The sequence below is a fragment of the Chelonia mydas genome, chromosome 10 (assembly GCF_015237465.2).
Source record: "Chelonia mydas isolate rCheMyd1 chromosome 10, rCheMyd1.pri.v2, whole genome shotgun sequence".
NCBI classification, from domain to species: Eukaryota; Metazoa; Chordata; order Testudines; family Cheloniidae; genus Chelonia; species Chelonia mydas.
Window position 1 is genome coordinate 6,725,179 of NC_051250.2, and position 22,408 is coordinate 6,747,586.

Sequence of the window (22,408 nt, forward strand, 5' to 3'; positions counted from 1 at the left end):
AACAGGGGGCAAGTGCCTCGCCCATGGTCCAAGAGCAGAACGGTCTCAGCTGGGAACAGAACAAAACTGACCTCCAGTCCAATGCCTTATCCATTCAATGATGCTGCCCTCAGTGGCCCCTTTGGCTTACAAAGGACTGTGATGGTCAGGTACTTTTTTTTAAAATGCTACAAGCCATCATCAAATTTCCAGTTCAAGCCCTTGCTAAATAACTGGGACATCTCGCCTGCGGTAGGAAAGATTTAACAACCAATTTAAATAGACCCAATTCCTAGCTGATGTGCATCTAAAATGTATTCCCACAGTCGAGCGCGTCTCAGGGAGTCTCAGGGGCTGGGATGGGCACCATAGCAAAACAACAAACAACATTCACAAGAAGGGGGGAAATGGCCAGAGGAATTACGATGAACACACAAAAGAGTCGCTGTCCATAGGAGCAGAAGGTAAGCAACCTGTGAGAAAAAGCAGCACCAGAAGGGAAAGAGATCTGGGCTGTCATCTCTGGTAGCAGATGGCTTGTTTATCGGTTCATTTCACATGCAGAGACTGAAGTCAAATGAATCAAAGAGGTGAGCAGAGCTGCCCCAGGGGAATTGGAGTGTCACTGTAGTGATGGATTCGTGGAATATTCCCATCTACAGGCACAGGTGACAGCGGGTTTAATGGCCTACCCTCCACAAATGTGAGATGAGATGTTACATAGAAAGCTACGTCTTCCCCACCCCCACCCCTTCCTAACATGAGCATTCCTGACACAACAGCAATTTTACCATTAGCGGATTGCTGCTAATCAGACTGATTGGCAGCAAGCAGCGACTACAGAAATCGTGGAGTGTTTCCTGCCAAAGAGCTCTCGAAACGGCCTGGCAATGAAGTAGACCTCCATTTCGAACATCCAGCATCAGAAACTGAAATCACCAGCCAAATGCAGGCAGGCTCGGGGTTAACAGGTCTGCTAGGCCACTTCAATTAAGGTCATCAGCAGGCAATGCCAACACTAAAGACAGGATAAATACAAAGGACTGCGAACATGGGAAGCGCATCGGTTGCAACCGATGAAGTGAGCTGTAGCTCACGCAAGCTTACGCTCAAATAAACTGGTTAGTCTCTAAGGTCCCACAAGTCCTCCTTTTCTTTATGGGAAGCACGGTTCACAAGGAATTGCAGAGCTTTCGACAGCTGCTGATGTGAGAGTGCGCATCACACCCACCCTTGAATCTCCACTGATTATTGCACATTGCAGAGTCCAGTACAAAGTTCACCTTCAAGATGCTGCATAGACTCATGCCGACCTTTCCCTCCCTCCTCTATATCCCTCTTGATCTTGCATCTATCTTTGCTTCAACGTACATCCGTATTACCCGACCCTCTGGCCTGCTTGATAATACTCCTTTTAATCGCACATCGTGTGTACAGTGCAAGCACAGGGGGACTTGGAAAATTTTCTAGGCTATTATCCACTATGAATTTTCTATCAGTAAAGTCTCTGACAAATCCAGCAGGTTGCCTTTCTAACTTACAGGTGCCATGTTAATCAGACCAGTACTCCATCTAAGTCCCACACCCATCCTCAGCCACAAGAATATGGTGCTGGCCACGGAGAAAGGTGCATGCTGTCCCATAGTGGACAATTCTGGAATAGCCTGCCAGTTTTTTCCTACTTCATGTCGCAGAGTGGTTGGCTTGTGCCCCGGAAAGATCCCTGGCCCCAATTCTGGGAAAACAGGGGGTTGGACTAGGTGACCTCCTGAGGTCCCTTCCAACCCTGATATTCTAGGATTCTAAGGCTTCACCAGACTTTTAACATTTCACGCTTGGTACATGCAGAACTATTCAGGCCTCCTCTGATGTAAGTGAAAGTGTTTTTTAAAAGCTGGTGCTATTTAGAATAGCTTTTAGCCACGTGGCCAGGGCCAGGCTACCAACATTTCTGTTTTACTGGATTACCAAGGACTATCCGCTGAATTTGAACCAAATGAGGATGGTCTCTTTAAAAAAATACTCATTTTTCCCAGGGCTTGCTGCTTCTGACCATGAAAGGGACCAGAACCTGCAAGGGAAACCAGACTCACAACTATGAGAATGATTACTCTAAACCAGGGGTTCTCAAACTAGGGGTCGGGACCCCTCAGGGGGTTGGCGAGGTTATTACATGAGGGGTCCCGAGCGGTCAGCCTCCGCCCCAAACCCCGCTTTGCCTCCAGCATTTATAATGGGGTTATATATATTAAAAAAGTGTTTTTAATTTATTGTGGGAGGGTCAGAGGCTTGCTATGTGAAAGGGGTCACCAGCACAAAAGTTTGAGAACCACTGCTCTAAACCGTTGTTAGATATAGCTTGGGATCTGGATTTTTACCTTAGGCTTTTCAAGGTCGGAGCCAACCCATTGCCTTCCAGGAATACTGGACCACATCCTAAAATGACATCCTTTTAAAAACGTATCCCTTTTAAATAGGATGCGAATGCTACACTTGAGCAGAAAAGGAACGCAACTCTAGGATATAAGCAATACAATTTTAATTCTGACCCGTCGCCTACAACCCCTTGTCTTTCCACTGTTCTCATGGCATTGTTAAATATCACATTTGTGTGACATTGCTAGGGAAAAAAATGACACAAAGATACGGAACATTATGGTGCAATAGTACAAACGATAAATTATATTTATACAGTAAATAATGTCAATAGTCAGCACAAATTCAAAAAAGCAGCCTGCTCCCAGTATTATGAAACCAGTTTGGTAAATATTTCAATTGTAACACTTGTAAAGGAAGCGAGTTTTGTGAGATTCTGCTGTGAAAAATAAACTGTATATTTCTCCACAATTTGTGCAATATTAATACATACAGTACACATTAGAAACGGCAACAGTAAAGGGAAGATTGATAACAAAAGCGGTCTTAGCTATGGGACTTCAAAGAGACTGTAAACAGCACAACCCACTATGGTCTCCCTTCCCGGTCCCCTCAAGACATTTTAGTTTTTACATAGTATAAAACTGAATAAATAACTGAGCTTATTTTTGGGCTTAAAATTATACCAAGATGCTTTTACAAAATAATTAACACTATTTATCTTTGGTCAATTTGACCAGTAAGGCTATTCTGGGATACTAACAGTTTAAATCAAAAGCACCGTATTATCGGGGGGGGGGAGGGGTGTCTGGAGAAATGAGAGTGTGAATGAGATCAGGTACACATGATGTGCTCCATCAAAAAAATAAAGAAAGAAAGAAAGAAAATCAGTTTAACCACTATTCAGAATGTGACCATGAAATGGATTTAACATTCTGGACACAACCGATGCTTTGATTGGCTAGGGCAAAAACAACCTTTCATCGCTGTTTATAGCCACCAGTATGCATGAGATCTTTGCAGACACAGGTATGCCTACTATCGAAGAAACAAAAAGATATTTACCAAACCACCTGCGTGGTCTCATTTTTATTTGATTTCGTATCCCAACACACACTTCAGGCTGGGGATCTTAAGGTCGTTAACTTCCTTGGCTGAGGGCTCTGCAGCACCATGAGACGTGCTTATCACTGCTCAGACGGTGTGCCTGGCCACGGTGTATTGTGCAATGTATGTAAAAAGTCGTATCGCTCCTACAAAAGCGGGCTGGTAAAAGCCACAATTTGCCACTCGGCAGCTTTATTCAACCAGGGCATGTAAGTTCCCTACCAGGTCCATAGTAGATTTTTATCACTCCAGGAGGGTAGCTCATTACTCTGAGCTGCAGATGATTTTAAAAGAATTACAAATATGACCAGGTCCATCCTGCCTCAAAACGAACCTATCTAAAGTCTTTCAGAGGTTGCAGTCAGAACCTGTTGACTGAATGGATGCTGCCCTCATCTACACTTGGCACATACAAGCAACTGACTGACCGAAAGCCTGGGAAAATATCAAATGAACTAACTCCATAGCTGAGAAAATTAAACTGAAAACAACATGGAGTAAATCTTGCCTAGACCAATTGGAAATTTTTTTTTTTCCATTTGCTTATATCACAACCCATAAGAGTTCCTACTGCTAGCAAGAATTATGCCCTTCCCGGCCTATACTGATTAATAACGTCCAAAAAGTCTTTTTCCTTATTTTGAAAGACAACACGGACGATTTGTTTTTGAAGACTTTCTGGGAGTGGACAGTCATTTTTCCTCCTACATAAAATATGAGCAGGTTAATATTCTGAAACCTACTTGTAAACCCAATAGCAACAAGAGGATAGAACAATCTGCATAGAAATACCCATGCATTCAGCTTTCCATACACTGAGATCTACTCCAACCTACACATCTAAAATGTGTGACTGTACGCTGGTTACGATGGTTTTTGAGCCAGTTTTACTCTGGCAAAAGTATACAAATCCAGTTCCTTTCACACCAGTCAGTCCTTCCTTTATATGGCACACTAATGTGGGCTATTACAATCCACATAGTATAATTACACCAGAAAGTGGAGTTCTGCCATTAATTTGTTTCAGCTTTTTTGTAATCCAGGGAAAGGCCACCAAAAAGTACAACAGTTCATAGGCAGAGATGCCCCAATTGAAGTTACAAGCTCTAGGACATTCCCCTAAATGTGCCCGGTGTATGTTTGCATACCATGTGAAAAGAGAGCTTTTAAAATGTTGCCATCTTAGAGAAGGCCAGGTTTATGCCAGTAACGCTGACTGAAACCTGCGCACCGTTTAGTGCTGATGAATCCAAGACATGCGAGTTAAAACTCTATCGTTCAAAGTTAACAGTTGTCAATGGAACCAGCCATTGGCATGGAGTGCACCGTTAGTTAAAAACATCAGCTGGTCAGATTCATGAGTCACTTTCATAGACTTAGAATTTTTAAAATGTCAAGAAGTCACGATTACAACAGGGAAAACAGCCTCATGATTATCTTAAAGAGGCTAGAAGTTTGTCCATTTTGGTAATCGTGAGAAAATGGGGAGTGAATTAAAGGAAAGGCAGCATTAGTGTTTTCTAAACGTAGTCTTAAGTAATATGTTCAAATTCATTTCCTCTAAAAAGTAATTAGTCATGAGAATTTGTTTTAAATGTCATTATAAAGTCTTAATTCAAAAATAAAATATTTTAGTGTTAATCTTCCCTTTTACATTTTCTTTACAGAAACAAAGAGCTAAAACCATAAATAAAAGGAGGGCATTAACCCATAAAAATGACATTGGCCAATATCTTAATTTTTCAGCCTGACCTGATAAAAGTCTATCAAACCTAGACAGTTAAATAAGAACCACATTATAAAAATTAGAAAAAAAAAAGACTATTCGGTTATTCTGCAGACTCAAATATGAAACTGTACTAAAAACAAAATATGTGCAAAAGTATACAAGAGTAACTGCATATAGCAAGGTTAAGCCTGAATTAGTTTTAAAGCTTGCCCCAACGAAACTGAATTCAAAGTTGTCCCGATGTATTTTGTTTTTCTTTCATCTCACATTGTAAGTCAAATAAAAATAAAATACACACAATCACTTCCAAACGAAGTCACTACTGGACAAGCACAGAGCAGAACACTCATTTAGCACGAGTGCAGCATGCCACTCACGGGAAGTTCCTTTATAGTCCTTAGATAGTAGTGTACAATTCAACACTGCATACAACAGCACACGTTATACTTGACAACTTGAGAATTTTCTTCAGCTTTTTTTTTTTTTCCTTTCGAGACAAGCTTGCTTTCTCAGTCAAACTGCCGATAAGAAAGCGGTGAGATTTTGTGTTGCAATGTTTAATGCGTAAAACCAGACTTCTGGGCCCTCTTCTAAGAATAAGGACTATGGGTGAACCAACAGTCTAGAACTGTATATAGTTATGTGCAAAAACATTCACTAGCACTCCGAGTCTCAGGTCTATCATATGAACATGGGAAATGATAGATGTAGGTAATAGTAATTTTAGGATCCAGCACATTATCTGACATCTACAAAATAGCAAATGGAGTTTAAAATGGCAGGTTCTCCCTAGAAAGTGTATTGAAATGGTTAAAGTAACAAAATGGGCATAATCTAACTTTGGTGAAAAGTCTGAACATTTCATGTAATGCTCAACAAGCCAAAGTAAGGTACCGTCTGTAGCAAAGACTAGATTTAGATTAACTGGTAAGTATAGACAACTCTTCAAAGTTCGTAACTGTAAACTGCAAATCTACTTCCAAGTCGCTTACACGCCATTCAGTCCAAGCAGATCCTGTTCGTTTTTCCCCAAAGACTTCAGCTTGGAAACATTATGAAAAGAAAGTTCCTTCGATTGGGTTTTTATAGGAGGAAAGGGTTAGTTGTATTTGTGGGCTGGGATGCCGATGGAGGGATTCCCGTACTATGAAGAGGCTGGGTCATTGATCCTGCAATGCTCATGTTCATCCCCTGGCCCATTCGAGTGATAGATGCCATGGTGCCCATAGCTGGTAACGGCGCCATTCCCACAGCCACCGGTGCCATGGAAGACAGAGGTATTGGCTCCATGCTCATTGCTGGCACAGCATTAAAAGAAGGACTCGTGCCCATCACGGGACTTGCTCTCATCTGATTTAGTGTGAGGGGCTGGGGCTGATTCACTTGGAAGGGGTTGATTGGAGTTGGTGCTGTAACTGTCCCTAGTTTGAAGAGAGAGAAAAAAAAGAATGCAGCTTCAGAAAGGTCAAGGTTTTGCAGGCATGCCATATATATTTACAGATAATACTGCCCTTCCCCTCCCCTCAGGAAAAAAAACAACCACCCCGAAAGAACAAACACTTCTAATGCAAATCTCTTTTACAATACCATTGACATATACTGGGCCACGTCTCTGTCAGTGGCACAAATTCCATTTACTTCAGTGGACATATAATTATAATTTGTCCCACTATATCTTTAAGAATGCCAGCAGAATACCACAACACCGATGGGTAGTCTTCTGTAAGATGAGCTGTACAAACAGATTCTGAATTCATCAATCAGGAGTGTGCCTGAACATGACATTCTGATGATATGTTGCAACAGATAATTACAGGTTATTTTTATTGGTTTATTGCATTTAAGCTACTGTACATTTGTTCTCCCTCCCTCTCCTCCCAAGATTTTAGCCATTTCACTCAGTTTAGAAGCTGTTCAGGTATTTGGCTCTGAGATTTGTCAGGAATTCATAATGTAAACAAGCAGTTTCCGAATTACAGTAAAGCTGGAAAAAGCAAAGAACTTTCCCAGCATTTGAAGTCTTTGAACCACTGCCAAGACTATACATTCTTTATGCCATAGATGTTTAGACTTATTTGGATGGCCCAGTGAACCCGTGTAAACTTTTTCTAGCAACTGCTAATGACAGATATGACAGCTGAATAGTGCTAGGCTGCTCAGAACCATTGTTCATGATTCTGTTTTCCCCAATATTTTAAGGAATTTCATAAACAAATATTTTTTAAAAAATATTGAAGACAAACTACCAGCATTTTAAATAATCTTAACGCACAGCAGGTTACCACGTACAGAAGTTTCAGTGCACATAAAGATACTAAAGTAAGCGTTTTCTTCTATTTGTTTACCGTGGCAACACCACATAGTCTTTACCATAAAGAGTCATAAATGCTACTACAGTACAGGCCTTTTTGCAGGAGAACTACGATAGCAGATTAGTTTCCAAGGGCTTCTTTTTGATCAGATGAGGGGACGACCTATTTATGGCACCGCCACATCCTACTGAAATGTGGACTGGAGTGAGCACAACCAGGCTTCACCTCCCCTTAACACAGTTTGTTTGCACTCTGTTACTGCTGGCAGCATTAATGAAAACAGTTATTTCCCATGTCGTCAATAAAATTGCCTGAAGAACGGTGCCAGGGCTGGGGGGAGAGACTGAAGACAAAAACAGATTTTGTAGAGAGAGGCTAATGGTGAAATCTTCAGAAGAGCTTACGGTCAGGTCTACACTTCGAATACTGCCGCTACAGCACTTCAGTGACAACACTTCTACAACAGAAGCTCGGGAATGAAGGTTGTCCATAACTCAAACGTTCGTAACTCTGAACAAAACACAGCTCCAGCAAGTCACACTTCGGGCCAGGTTCCAGAGGCAGCTAGGCAGCTTCCCTGCAGGCAACTTCTTGCAGGGCATGTTTGTCCTCCTCCCGAGTGGGGTGGGGATGGGCTGAAGGTGAAAACAGCATGTCCCCCTCCTGGAGGGCGGGGGGAGGGGGGTCATGCAAAAACAGCCTCCCAACCTCCCCCCAGCCAGGGGAGGGGGTGTGAAAACAGTACCCAAAACTTACAGGAAAGCAGTGCAGACCCCAGTGCTGCTCTGGCTCCCTTGGGCTGGCAGCGGGGACTCTCAGTTTTGCCTGCGAATCTCAGCATCTTCAACTCCTAGCTGTAAGTGGGTGCCCCGTGCGTGCGGTTCGGGGTAGGGGTGGGGACAGGCAGCTCAGATGTGCCTACCTTTAAAATGCAACACAGGCACAGTACAATATTTGCTTTTGTGTGTGTGTCTCCGCAGCTGCCTGATTGGTTACGGCCGGTTTCACATGGTGTCTGGTTGACTGGTCAGTCTGGAACTGCGGAGTTCGTATCTTTGAGGTTCTACTGTACTCCAAGAGGAGAGCTTCTCTCATTGGCATAGTTAATCCACCTCCACGAAGGCGGTACCTCTGTCGATGCAAGATGCCCTCCCATTGACGTAGCACTGTCTACACCAGGGGTTAAGTCAGTCTAAATGCTTTGCTCAGAGGTGTGGATTTTTTACATCCCTGAGAGATGCAGTTATACCGACGTAAGTCTATAGTGTAGACCTGGGCTGAAGCAATCCAAGTTTCTAAGTCCCATTTTCAAAAGTGTGTTGGGCAATTTGGAACCAAACAGCTTGTGATTTTGGAAATGCACTAATGTGTTGTGCATTAATTGGTCTGTGTAAACCCTGCTGGTGTGCATTCAGAGCTCCCTAGCGGGCTTTAACATAGTCTGTGCAATATATTTTGACATTTTAATGCAATTCAGAATTAAGAGGGCCACAGGCATATTCTGTGCGAAAGAGTCCAGGCTTTCGGCGGGGTTTTTTGTTTGGTTTTGTTTTTCTTTTGTTAGGTGGGGGGTGATGAGCAGCATGCAGATTATACCAACAATCAATGCTCCAGTACTGTGGACTATATTTCAAAATGATTTCATAACCCACTAATTTTTTTTATTTTTGTTTTTAAAAGAACACTGACTATAATCAGCCAGGACTGGCCCAGAACAATATTGAGTATGCCTTGCTGGAACAAGCTGGGTGGAGTTCTACACCAGGAGAAATGGCAGAGAAAGAAGCATGTTCTCTAGAAGTTAATATCTAAACACAACTTGAATCGATGCTCACTTCGTCTTTGCCTTTAGGATCCAGCGTAGTATCACGAGTAATATCTAATGTCTCCTACAAAGGGTGCCACCTTCGCCTCGCAGGGGATGGAGTGTATTTAGTATGCCTTCATCTCTATTTACTATGCCTTCATCTCTATTTACTATAGCTCTTCCATGTTTTAATATAGCAGCTTTTAATACTTTTGATTGAATAGATTATTTTTAGCATTTATGTTCACGTTTGAGAGGAACAATGCACACATGGCTAGCCAATGCCTGCTCAACATGTGCAACTCCCACTGAAGTGGAGAGTTTCTCTCAGGATCCAGCCCAACAGGACTAGACTAAGAATAGGAAGCAATTATTAAGGCTTAGGATGATACAAACAATAAAGGAGGGCACTAGAATTTATTATTTGTGTAACAGGAGTGCCTAGGCACGAGCCGAGATAGGGGCCCCACTGGACTGGGCAGCATACAAACTCAGAGTACAAAATTCCCAGCCTCAAAGAGCTTCTGATATAAACAAACAAGATGTTTGAGCGGAAACAGGCAAAAAAAAAAAAAATCATGGAACTACCATGCCATTTGTTGCCATCACATTATTCACTATGCTTGTGCGTTCTACCACTTCCCTGTCCTATGCCTGTCTTGTCTATTTAAACAATATGGACCCATTGTTCCTTTGTATTCCCCCATTTGTTGTCTGTTGTATTATATACCTGGATTGTAAACTCTTAGGAGCAGGGACTGTCTTTTTGTTCTGTTTTTGTATAACACCTAGCACAATGGGGTCCTAGTTCATGAATGGGGCTCGTAGGTGCTACAGTAATACAAACAGTAAATAATCATGAGAGCTGAAGTCACTGCCCCTGCCCCCAAGATAACACAGCAGAGCCAGGAATAGAACCCAAGTCCTTCCATGTATCAACCCATGACCTTTCCACAAGACCATGCTGCCTCTCCCTCCTAATTGCAACAGAGCAAGTCCTGCTGGAAAAAGTCGTCTAGCATGGCAAGCAAAACAGGAAGCACAAGACTTAGATTGAGCTATGTGCACCAGAGGTGAGCAGGGTTTCTTCTACAAGAACAAATGTGGAAGACAAGATTAAACAAAGTTATATACTGGAAAGGGATGTACTGAGCCGTACCTGGAGCTAAGAATGGATTCAATGATGGAACTGGTTGTGGCGGCTTAGACACCAACGAATCCAGATTCACCAAAGCTGCATTGGGCCCCAAGAAAGATTCGGGGGTTTTCCGAGCTGCACTTTGTTTGCTTGATGTCATGTTCGTGGGCTGAGAATCAAAGAGATCAGGACTTGTTGTACCACTATGCTGGGATGACAAAGTGGAACCCGACTCAGCTGTAACAAAAAGTCAAGAACAATCTGTTAGGTTCACAATGTTAAATGCTACAATTTACTAAAACCAGTGATCTGGCTGTTCACAATGTATTATAATCATGCAAGACAAAAAAAAGGCTGATGAAGGAAGCAAGTGATTTCATTCTATTACTAAAAATATACTCTTGAATCTGATTTTATACTATAATTTTGTTTAAATTGCCAAGTATGTTTTACACTTTCAGCAGGTTGTTAAATATATTAAATCCTAAAAAGAAAAGGAGGTGAAAAGAAGAAAAGAAGAAAAGCTGTAGCTCACGAAAGCTTATGCTCAAATAAATTTGTTAGTCTCTAAGGTGCCACAAGTCCTCCTTTTCTTTTTGCGGATACAGACTAACATGGCTGCTACTCTGAAACCTGTCATTAAATCCTAAGTATCCCACAGAAGTGTAGAACAGCAGAATTACAATTGCAGTGTAATATAAACAACGCTTCTACCCAACTGACCTTGACATCCTTCTTTAGTGTGCTGTGATATAGCCACGAATTAATAGCCTCTATGGAGAAGATATTCATAAGCATCAGAACTGTGGCCTCTGAACTATCATCTTGGTATATTTTTTCATTCAATGTTAGCCATTTATCAATTGACCGATTTCTTTTAAAAGGGGGACCTGGACCAACGCTGAGCTACGTCACCAATCTTACAGAAGGTGCCCCTTATAAAGAGGTACAGAGTCTCAAAGCATTTACATTTTTGAAGTCTAGCAGTTTCATTTTCATTAAGTGAAATACAAACTTCCACATAAGTGGAATTTCAGTAATTCTTCCACTGTTGTAGAATACAAGTGTTTGCATGTCTATTTGACAAACCATCTCTCAGGTTACTTTGTTTCCTTGCCTCCTTTCACGGCCTTCACCCAGTCACCATGACTCATACCGAAAACACGTGCGGAAGATACGGTTTAATTAAGCGTAAGTCATTGGGCTCAGTGCAGGGGTTACAGGATGAAACTGTATAGCCTGAGCTACACGGAGGTCAGGCTACATGGCGGTAACAACTGGCTTTTATTGCTACATTATCTGCAACAATTGCAACAAATTCTACCTACTCCCCAGTTTGAACTTTTCCACTGTGAAAGGTGTATCTTGTTTCTGTCATAAAAAGATTAAACAGTTGGTTTAAAAACCTGTTCCTAAGATTACCAACAAAACTGCCCGTTTGCCAAGCATTCATTTGATCCGTACCTGTCTTTTTGGAATTCCGAAGGTTGTCAAATTCAGAAAAGTCATCTTTCCCTGCACCATTCAAATTACTGAAAAGGCCAAACGACGTGCTTCCTGATCAGGAGAACAAACGACACCTCTCGTTAACAGATCTTTACCTGCACCATGTCCAGTACGATTAAAAGCAATTTCTAAACCACTCATTACTTGAGAAACCATTTCCCTCTGTGTCCTGTCATGGCCATTAAGGTTCAGCTGGTGTGTTTCTGCTGGCATTACCCCAGAGACCAAACTCTTTAGGACTAGTAGCAGTGCATTTTCAGTATTTGGCCTTTACCTACGGTACAATCTTCCTCTGATTTTTCAGGATGGAGGGCCTTCAAGGCACGTGTGATTAAGTGTCTTTAGGTTGTAGTGGAGATGGTCAGTGATTTTACTGCCCAATATAGAAGGTAGCATACATATTAACTAGCTGAGCAATCAAGTGGTGCATCCAGATGCTGTGGGGACCGGCATCACAAATTCTATGTAGTACTGGAATTAGAAGCATGGATATAAGCCAGTGATAACAAGCAAAATGGAATGTAAGTGTGGCCATACTTGGGGTAAGAATTTGATTCCCAAATTCAGCTTCTTGTTTCACAGATTAAAGGGACTGGGAGGGCAACAGAAAAGATGTGCTCAGTACCTGGCGTAGATAAGGTGCTAGAGTGCTAAGCAAAAGGGAGCCTAGCTTTACTCTGCAATCAGTGAAGAAGACACATTCACTAGATGTGGAAACACCTTTAGCAAAAAGGAAGGGAAAAAAACCTATGTAAATAAAGAGTAATCATATTACCCCAAACCTAACAGGGTTGGAATTTGAAAGTCACTTTTTAAACAGCGAGCATTAAGCTTCATTACATTTTAAATCATCACAATGACACTTAGAGGCGTCTAACCAATTAGCTCACAGAGATAAAATATGAAGACAGAATGCAAGTGAAGATTTTGTATTGCAAATGTTATTTATCTCCAGCAAAAAAGAGAAAGTTATAAAATATCTTTAGTCTCATGAATTTTACAGAATCATTTCTAAAACATTCCATAAAAAGCCAGACATGATCTTAGATTAGATATAATCTTGACATCATTCCACATACATATCCTTAGTTTATTATAAAATGTACAGAGATGAATGATTGCAAAGAATTCATTTAGCACAGAAAGTCATGGCACCCATCCACCCACCCCTCCACCCCCGCTATTATGGTTATTGGGCGCAGTGTCACAAGGCATAAGCAAGGAGATGCAGCAGCACCTTCTACACTTCGTTACGTAAGAATTTACAGACAGAGCTTTTCAAAGGCCCAAAGGGCAGGTAAGCACTGAACTCCCATTTGCGCCTTTGAAAACCTCCTCCTCAGAACACTGGATGCTGGTCAAACCCTGAGCTGTCAGTTTACATCTACAGAGACATCCTTCTGCACAGCCAGTCACCACACTGAAAGCTTCAGAACGACGGACATTTTCAAATTGTTTTAATTCTCTGGTTTTTGGAAACTAAATGTTTAGCTAATTAAAGAGGAGACCAATGGCAGCAGTGCAGTCACAGGTACATGGCTGAACGGGGTGGCAGGTGTACATAAAGTAAAGACTGGAGAGGATGTGAAAGGGAGTCTGGAGGAAAGAGCCACACAAATGCAATGCTCTGACTCAAAATAATAGCACTGAAATGTCTGTCCTAAAGTCTATTATATACTCCTGAGGGTATTCTGCACCAAAAAATTAAAAATTTCACGCACAATATTTTAAAATTCTGCATATTTCGTCAAATACATGTGGAGGCTCCAGCATAGCATTGGAGAGCACAGGCCACTGGCTGCACAGAGGTGGGAGATCACTGTGCAGCTTCCCCCTGGGACACGGACTCAGCGGTGAGGCTATACCCAACCCCAACACAGCGCAAGGATGGAGCTGGACCCAGAAACACCCCAGGGCCCTGCCCCTGTGCCAGGTGCACCAGGTGTGGGCAGGCAGGCTCAGCAAGGCAGGATCCAAGTGCAAAGGGGCTTAGCTTGGGGGGATCCAGGCGCGGGTTGAGAGGATTCTATGTAGGGCAATCTGGGTGTGGGCGGGTCAGTGGGTGATCCAGGTGCGGGGGGGGACATATGGATGAACAGGGGCTTGTTGGGGGATTCTGGGTGCAAAGGTAATGGGACTCTGCAGGGGGATCCAGGTGAAGGTGGTTGGGGCTCGGGGGGGGGGGGGGGGAGAGGGGCCTGAGTGCGGGGATAGAGCTCAGCGGGGGGGCTCAGTGGGGGTGTCCAGATGCGGGGGACTGGGGCTCGGTAGGGTGGGGTTCTGGGTCCGGGCGGGGGGAGTGAGGCTCAGTGGGCAGGTCTGGGTATGAGGGGGTCGATGCACAGGGACTGGACAGACGGGGGAGCAACTCCCTGTATAGTGACCCCTCCCCCTGCAGCTGAGGAGTGATGGGTGCAGGAAGTGTGGGGGGGAGGGGGGGGGGAGAGGGGGAGTTTGCAGAGCTTCCTACAGCTGCAGGAGAAATCTGACCCGGCCCCGGATGACGCGCAGGGGAAGAGGAAGTCCCATCTCCCCCAGCCCAGCCAGGACTAGCAGTTGAGCCTGGCACAGGGTAGGAGCCACCAGCCATGTCTTTCCCAGTCCCACCCCCACCCCACAATGATTTACCTCTCTGCTGGCTGCCCTGGGCACCTGAAACATACTGCTGGGAAGGGTCACATGACCGCTTTTGTGGATTCCCTTTGCTTCCATGTCAGAAAGTCATTTTTCTGCCGGGAAACAAAGAAATCTGCGGGGGGCATAAATTCTGTGCATGTGCAGTGGTGAAGAATTCCCCCAGGAGTAATTATAGGTCTTATTTACTTTGAAATCCAGTACTACAAGTCCTTCAGTGCAACTGTTTCTTTTACCCACTACATTTAGCAATTGCCCACATCTCACCTTAAGTTAGTCAATGACTAGAGGCTGAAAAAATAACTCCCTCAGTACAAACAAACAAACTTTAAAGGCATGCACACTTACACCACAGGTTCAGTACAGCCTATTTACTGGAAAGGATGTCAAATGTAAACAGTCTCTTACCAGAAGTGGAAATAGGTTTGTTTGCAGCTGCTGGTCCCCACGGATCTACAGTAGCTTTTGTTGCTACAGAGGATGACTGAGAAGGAGCCCAAGGGTCTACATTTTTGGAGAGAGACTGAGTAGTGGATCCAGTTGGCGCTCCCCATGGATCAACAGAAGTAGCTAGCTTGGCACCTGCAACAAGAGACAGTTGAATCACAGATCAGACATAAAGTCACTTGGAAAAGATTTCCTAGACAATTAATTGTATTAAGTTATAAACACTCCCTCTGCAAAATAAGCACTAAGAGAAACCTGTGAAAAATCAGACGCTGTGTTACATCAATTCTGCCATGCTACAAGTACAGACAACTACTTTCTGTGGAAGACTCTTGAAGAATAAAAGTAAGCTCCCGCTTGAAGATTTAATTAAACGTGCAGCAATTTGCTTTCAGGGCAAACTGTCACTCACCGTGGCACGGAATTATTGTTCAGATTGAAAGTGACATATTAAATCACAGGTTACATTTAAAATAAACTCAAGAGAAAGATCATTTCTATAAGCCATTATCTAAAAGAAACCGAGGACCCAATGTAAAAACTCAAAGTGTTCAGGGAAAAACCTACTTAAAGGCTTAAAATGAGCCATTTTGAAACTCTCTCCGGTTTTCCACCATATTTTAATTTTGTAAAACAAATCCTTCAACTTTCTCTGAGCTACAATTTTTCTTCCCCGCTTGTGATCACTATTCTTGCCATAGGCCTTCTCTAAATTGTCCCCATCTGTTTCCAAATCATCCTCTCTGTTCTTTTCCCTATTTTAATGACTACTTTTGGCTGTAATTATCCATCACCATCAATACAGATCCCTTCTCTAAGGTTTTATTCATATGCAAGTGCAGGACTCCTATTTTTAATGAAAGATACCTACACAGCACGTTTGATCCACCCTATTTCAGTGCATGATGTAGCCTGATTCTTCACTCCCACAGAACAAAACCCCCAAATTATTTATATCTCAGTAAAACCTAAAGGCCCCAACCGGGGGTTGAATCGAAGACAGAGTCCCTGCCCTAAAGAGCTTATGATCTGACAAGACAGACACAAACAACAAAACAGCAGTGTGTCGAAAGTAAAGTCAGATTTCTTGCTATTATCATCCTCACATAAACCCCCTTTCCCTGCCATCCTCCCTTGTGATCAAATGCCAGTCAAACTTCTTCACAATCTTTGCTCAGCCCAAGTGTCCTCCTTCCACCCTCCTACATCGCCATACAAAAACACTCAGGCTCAAATGCAGGTCCCACTGAAGAAGCCAAACTTGGGACTTCAGTGAGGCCGGGACTTCACCCTCAAGTGAGGGCTACACTTTACAGCTCTGCTGTACCAGGAAAGCACTTCTAGTGTACATGTAGTTTATACCAGCAAACCTGCACTTTCGCCAGCATAGCTTATTCCAGTCCTCTCCCCAAAAGAGAAATAAGCTATACTGGCAAAAGCAGTTTTGCTGGTATAACTGTGTCTGCATTAGAGGTTTTTGCTCTATGCTATGTTGGTCAGAGGCCTCATCTCGTCAAATGCCTGACTGGCATAGCTATGCCAGCAGACGTCTATAGTGTGAACCTGGTCTCAGACTCAATCCGAGAGGCAAAACAGCAAACTGCCAAAAGTCTGAAAGGCCTGCTCTTGGCTGTGTCCCCTCCCCCATAACAAGGGGTGGTGGTGAAGTGTGAGATTCTGCTCAGCACTAGAAAGAGCAGGCAAACAGACAACCTAACAGTATTTCCCCCCTACCAACATCACCTCCCCATCTCCCACAAAACAACTCAATTCCACCTCTCACTTGCCCAGACCCAGTACTTGCTGCAGACCTCCTACCTATCTGCAACAAGCAGTAGCAATCAGAAAGAGCAGCCCCAGCCCTTCCTTTGGTGTTTCCTTTTGGAGAGGCATTACTACAGTTTCACACAGTTTTTAACAACGTTCTCTGAAAGTGTATACAAGCATCACAAAGAGATCAGTATTTATGATGCAGCCACCGACTCAACAGGAGCACTTTGGTGCCTAGGAGTCATCTTTATAGTCTGAAGATTCCAAGGAGCATCTTTAAGGAAGCAACACATGGCAGCAAATGTATTGTAGGGCAACAAAAATGATTAGGGGACTGGAACACATGACTTATGAGGAGAGGCTGAGGGAACTGGGATTGTTTAGTCTACAGAAGAGAAGAATGAGGGGGGATTTGATAGCTGCTTTCAACTACCTGACAGGGGGTTCCAAAGAGGATGGATCTAGACTATTCTCAGTGGTAGCGGATGACAGGACAAGGAGTAATGGTCTCACGTTGCAGTGGGGGAGGTTTAGGTTGGATATCAGGAAAAACTTTTTCACTAGGAGGGTGGTGAAACACTGGAATGCGTTACCTAGGGAGGTGGTGGAATCTCTTTCCTTAGACGTTTTTAAGGTCAGGCTTGGCAAAGCCCTGGCTGGGATGATTTAATTGGGGATTGGTCCTGCTTTGAGCAGGGGGTTGGACTAGATGACCTCCTGAGGTCCCTTCCAACCCTGATATTCTATGATTCTATTAGATACATGCCTGCACTCAACATGCAAGTATGTGAACGGGAACCCCAAACCAAAAAAATTTTACTTACCAGCCCAAAATAATAAAAGCAAATAATTTTGCTTTTATATCACATATCCATATAACCCTTTAGGAGTGATCAATTATCTCCAAGTTAGAATGTGTGTTCTCATACACCCTTTTTCCGAAAACTAGATTTCAACAGAGACCAAGTATAAAAAAGAAACTAATGTTTTAATACAAGAACAGGACAGAGCCACTCTTGTAGTAGACAGCTGTATCTCAGTTCACCTTGTTGTTTCAGTTTATAACCAAATCCTCAGTTTAAAGAGCAGCACCATGAAAGCCAACTAGGAAACAAGGAGATGAGCATACTAGCATGAGTTCCGATTTGCAGAGTTGTTAGCTCACTTTCATCAACAGGTGGCATCTTTGTGTTCCATCTACAGCACAGGAAATGCCGAAGGGCTCTATCGGAATACGGCTACTCTCATTCCAGCATTTACACGTCCTTCATCTGCATTGTATGGTGAGTTACGATTGATGATGCCATGCAAGAAATGCTAATGACACTACTCCGGATAAACGGAAGCTTTCAAAAATGTCTTTTGTTCTTTCATAAGATAGATCACAAAATTAGATCAGTTGTAACTAAGAGCATTTAGGAAGCTACCTTCCCCCACCCCTCTTCCCTCTATTGAACTGTCAAAGCACAGTTAGACAGGATTAAAATCCTCTATTTTAATGAGTCACTGTTTTACTAGCAGTCAAGATTCATAAACCTGACATCTTCAAGACTATCCTTGGGAGCCAAGTAGTTGGAAGGCAAGAACGAGGAGTTGTTATACATGGCATTAATAAAGCTGGGAGCCAAGGACAGGAAACTCAACAGCTGCAGCTAATACCATCCACTGACAAGTTTTTGCTTGTATCTTAAATCACAAGGTTGATGTAATTTTTCCTATTAAAAAATAAAAAACAGTCTCAAAACCCCAGAACTTTGATTGACCTTTTCTGATCTCATGTTTTACTGCTCATCATAGATGAAGATACAAACTCTGTTTAAAACAAAATAATGACCAGTGGCTAAGCAGCTGCGCACAGTGCTAAAATGAGAAGACATCGATGCTTCAATACTAAGCGCTCTACCTTGCAACCTGTGGATCAGCTGGAGATGATTGCTGTCGGGACTTCCTGATCATAGAGAAGGGAAGAATGAGGAGAAAAGTGATTTTTCCTACCTGTCAATCAGGTTTTGTCTACCATCACTGAGGTCACATAACCTTCTGTGGGATCTTGATCACTATGGCAGGATGGGAAAAGGGGAGACTTTGGCCAACAGGGATGTCCTGAGGGTTTATGGTGTTCATTTGAACCCCCCAGGGCACAAAATGAACTAGTGGTATCTGGCTCCTGTCCCAGATGATCATGACTTGTACCCATATGTTTGAAAGATCTGTTAGCTAATTCACCACCACCTGATCGGGGGCCCTGACCAGCAAGATATCTATGAAGGGGTAAACATGAACTTCCTCATGCCTGAGTGCCACTATCAGGACTATCAGAACCTTTACAGACAGCCCTCTTTCCATGAGCCACACTTATCCTGCTTTGTCCCTTTTGATTTTTAATTGCGTTTCTTAGGAGTCCTGTGTCTCATATAAGCCGAGGAATAAGATGGATGGTCTTTTCACTTTTTTTTTTTTAAATTTACAGTGGCACTGGGCATTGCCTTTTCTCCCTACACCCAATAGCTGAGTCCTCTGGGTCGCATTCAGAATGAGATACGACACGGCTGGCTTTTTAGGGAGTCTTGGTATTTTTGCTTTTATTTTGTTGGCACTTCAGAGTCTACTGTCTTGTCCTAATGGAGATAGAGGGGCTTGAGGCTTGCAACCAGGGGATCTGGAGAAAGGAAGGACTCTAGCCCATGAATGGAGATGCCAGAAGATAGAACGCAGGCCTTTGGTTTCAGGTTGGAGAAAACAGCCAACAGATTATGGCTACTGAAGCTGGCTGCAGGTGGTAGACCATCTGAATAAGAGCCAGCTGAGTAAAATATGTGGTTAACAGCTGATATTGGAAGAACAGAAGTGGGTGTACAATGGCAGAAGGGGATACCCAACACGTCCCATTACTGGTACTTGGGATTTTTTATGGGTTTGAGCTGTTTCGTTACCAGTTGCTCCGAGAAGCAGATGGAGTGGAATAGACAGTGGGTTAGGACGGCAGCCAGGAGCAGTGGCTGTTACAATGTGGCCCTCAGCAGTTTTACATCCTTTCACAAACTGTCTGCTTCCTTCATGCCCAGGGGAAAGGATGAAGGAGGAGAGCACCTATAGCTGACTCTCCTGGATCTCTGACCTAGACTAATTTGGTTCCTGCCTGAGTCACTCCTGGCTGGATTGAAACCATCTAGATGTCCCTGGCTGCAGATTACAGAAAATGCAGAGGCCCCCATCAATGCTGAGGGATTTCCAAAAAAGCAATCCTTGGCCTTCCCCTGCTTTCAGGGGTTTTCTGCCATTCCCACATATCTCTGTATTTCTGAACCTCGGTGAACAAATCCCATCCAGAAAGCTTCTGGGAAATACATCCTCCACCCAACTACATAGCTCAGCAAATCAACCCAGATGATATGTGTCAGAATTTTAACTAGTAATTTTTAAGGGTCATTTGTTCTAATTAATTTTCCCCCACAGCGTTCTATAGAAGGGGATCCTGGAAACAACTGCCTGCAGCTGAGGAGACAGAACTAAACTGTCGGGCACTTCAGGGAAAGGAAACGCTTCTCTCTACCCATGCTGTCTGGATCTGTCCCCAAAGATGAATCTGTTTGAAGACTCACTGTAAGAGCTGTGGACGCTCTCATATAAAACAACAACTCTTTGGACAGCCTGTGTGTCTATGGGCCTTGAAAGCGGATTACCAAACAGGCCTGGCAAATCCAAAAGGATTTTGCTGGGAGGCACACTACAGAGGCAGCAAAAAGAATAGGGAAGACACCCAGAAAATTAAATATGCAGCCCTCTAACATGAGCAGGTTCGGATCTTCCACATCAAATACATACGCATTTGGATTTAGTGCTCAAGTCAAGAAATCTTCAGTGTTTCATAAAGGATTAAAATTAAAATAGATTTAAAGTTAGATTTCAGCCAGTATAGTTTTGTTGATAAAAAAATAACAGACAATTGAACTGATTTACTATTGACTGTATGTCAGTATAAACACATTTTTTCATTAAGAACAGTAATAACACATTGTAATTCACTGCTCGTGGATTGCTAATTATAGCAACCTGACTTAGATGCCTGTCACTGTCTAATACAGTTTCTGAATCTGTGATGCTGAGCACAACTACAAGTCAGAGTATGAGTATCTCCAGCATGAGAGAGACAGTTTCTGCTTCCAAGGGAAAAACGGAAAATCAGTTACCACTTCCTTCCCTTTGGGGTATGAAACCTAACTACAATGGCAAAAAATCAAACTAAATGGATTAAAAATTCCATTATAGTTTTCTCTTGATGAACTAAGCTAGCTGAAAAATTAACCACATTGGATCAAAATACTTACGTTATAGAGTATGTCAGTCCGCCCACATATAGAAAATCTTGGACAGAGTCAGCACCATAAAGGGTTTTTCAGCACTACTTCTGGCAGTGTTTATTCTTACCAAATGATTGCCATGGGTCAGAGGTGGTAGCTGTAGCTGCAGAGCCTCCCCAGGGGTCTGTTTGGTTCGCTCCAGCTGTGGGTCCCCAGGTTTCGGTTTTCTGAGGGGCTGGTGCTGATGAGGGCAGTGCATCCATGAGATCCAACAAAGTTGTATGCTGTTGGAAGAAACATTTTTTAAGCTTTAATAAAGAGGACTACATTACCCTGAGGTAACATGCCCATCGTGTCACAAAGCAATATTTTGTTCTGTTACACACCCTTGATCAGCTGCATAGTCTTTAACCTGCATGGACGAATCTTATCTACCACAACAAAATCCCAAAAGCATATGCAGGCCCAGATTAAGCTATATTTGACTGTATTTCATCATTTTGCAGCATAACCAGGAATTTCTTAATTGAAGGCACTACCTCCTTCTTTTTGGGAATTTTAATTGTGTCTCTGCGACTCTCCTCCAGAGCCATCTGTAATCTCAGATCATCTCCGCGTCGGAGGCGCTCCTCCTGCAAAGGAAATCAACACTGTTGATACTGACTGTTGGGCTAGACTGTGCCTTTAAAATGGTGTAGTTTGCTCCCTCCATGAACCTAGCCCACTTGGCAGGCCAGTGCAGGGAGAAGGCCTGCTACGGTCTCAACTCTTGCTGGCCCCCTTTGGAGCATTTGCACCAGAGAGGTGTGCAATGGGTTACAAAGCACAGATTGTCCCTTGCACGTGATGTGATGAGGGTTCTTTGGGCATAACTCCCCACTTACGCACAGGCCAAAACAACCTGACCCTAGTTCACTAATATTAAAGACGAGATCATTAAACCTATATACACAGCCCACTTGAAATCTTTGTTGAAAGCTTATTTTCTTTATAACTTTCTCAGAATGAGTAAAACAAAGATGACTTAAATGAACTAACAAAGACGAGGGAATGTAAAGAAAGCAGATATTCCATCTTCAAATTATTATAAACCAGTTCCCCTTTAAAACATTTAAGATTGAGGTATCTGCTTTAACTTCAGATTTCCTGGCTTTTGTCAGTGTCTCTCAACATTTGATAGAACTTTTAGGTCTACAAGGAACCAAGAGTAGTTCTTCTAGTGAACTCTGCACTTTTTTGTGGGATTCTAAAATCTCTAGGCCATCTCTAATATGTTTATGCCAAACTGTGACTTTATTTCAA

The 22,408-nt window shown here is 42.9% G+C and overlaps 1 protein-coding gene across 8 annotated transcripts in view; it reads right to left on the reverse strand.

Moving 5' to 3' along the window:
* Positions 1 to 2,501: 2,501 nt before the first annotated feature.
* EPN2 (epsin 2) overlaps positions 2,502 to 22,408 on the reverse strand; it is an 81,007-nt gene continuing 61,100 nt past the window's right edge. For 6 of the 8 annotated variants that reach the window (XM_037910458.2, XM_043523223.1, XM_037910456.2 and 3 more), the window contains 6 exons: positions 21,646 to 21,738; positions 21,234 to 21,390; positions 14,997 to 15,170; positions 11,913 to 12,005; positions 10,470 to 10,685; positions 2,502 to 6,612 (listed from right to left, as the gene is read on the reverse strand). In XM_037910458.2, coding sequence (XP_037766386.1) covers positions 6,275 to 6,612; positions 10,470 to 10,685; positions 11,913 to 12,005; positions 14,997 to 15,170; positions 21,234 to 21,390; positions 21,646 to 21,738 — 1,071 coding nt within the window. In that variant the 3' untranslated portion in view covers positions 2,502 to 6,274. The remainder of the gene's footprint in view (positions 6,613 to 10,469; positions 10,686 to 11,912; positions 12,006 to 14,996; positions 15,171 to 21,233; positions 21,391 to 21,645; positions 21,739 to 22,408) is intronic. The other 2 variants (XM_043523224.1, XM_037910460.2) reach the window with 1 other exon arrangement.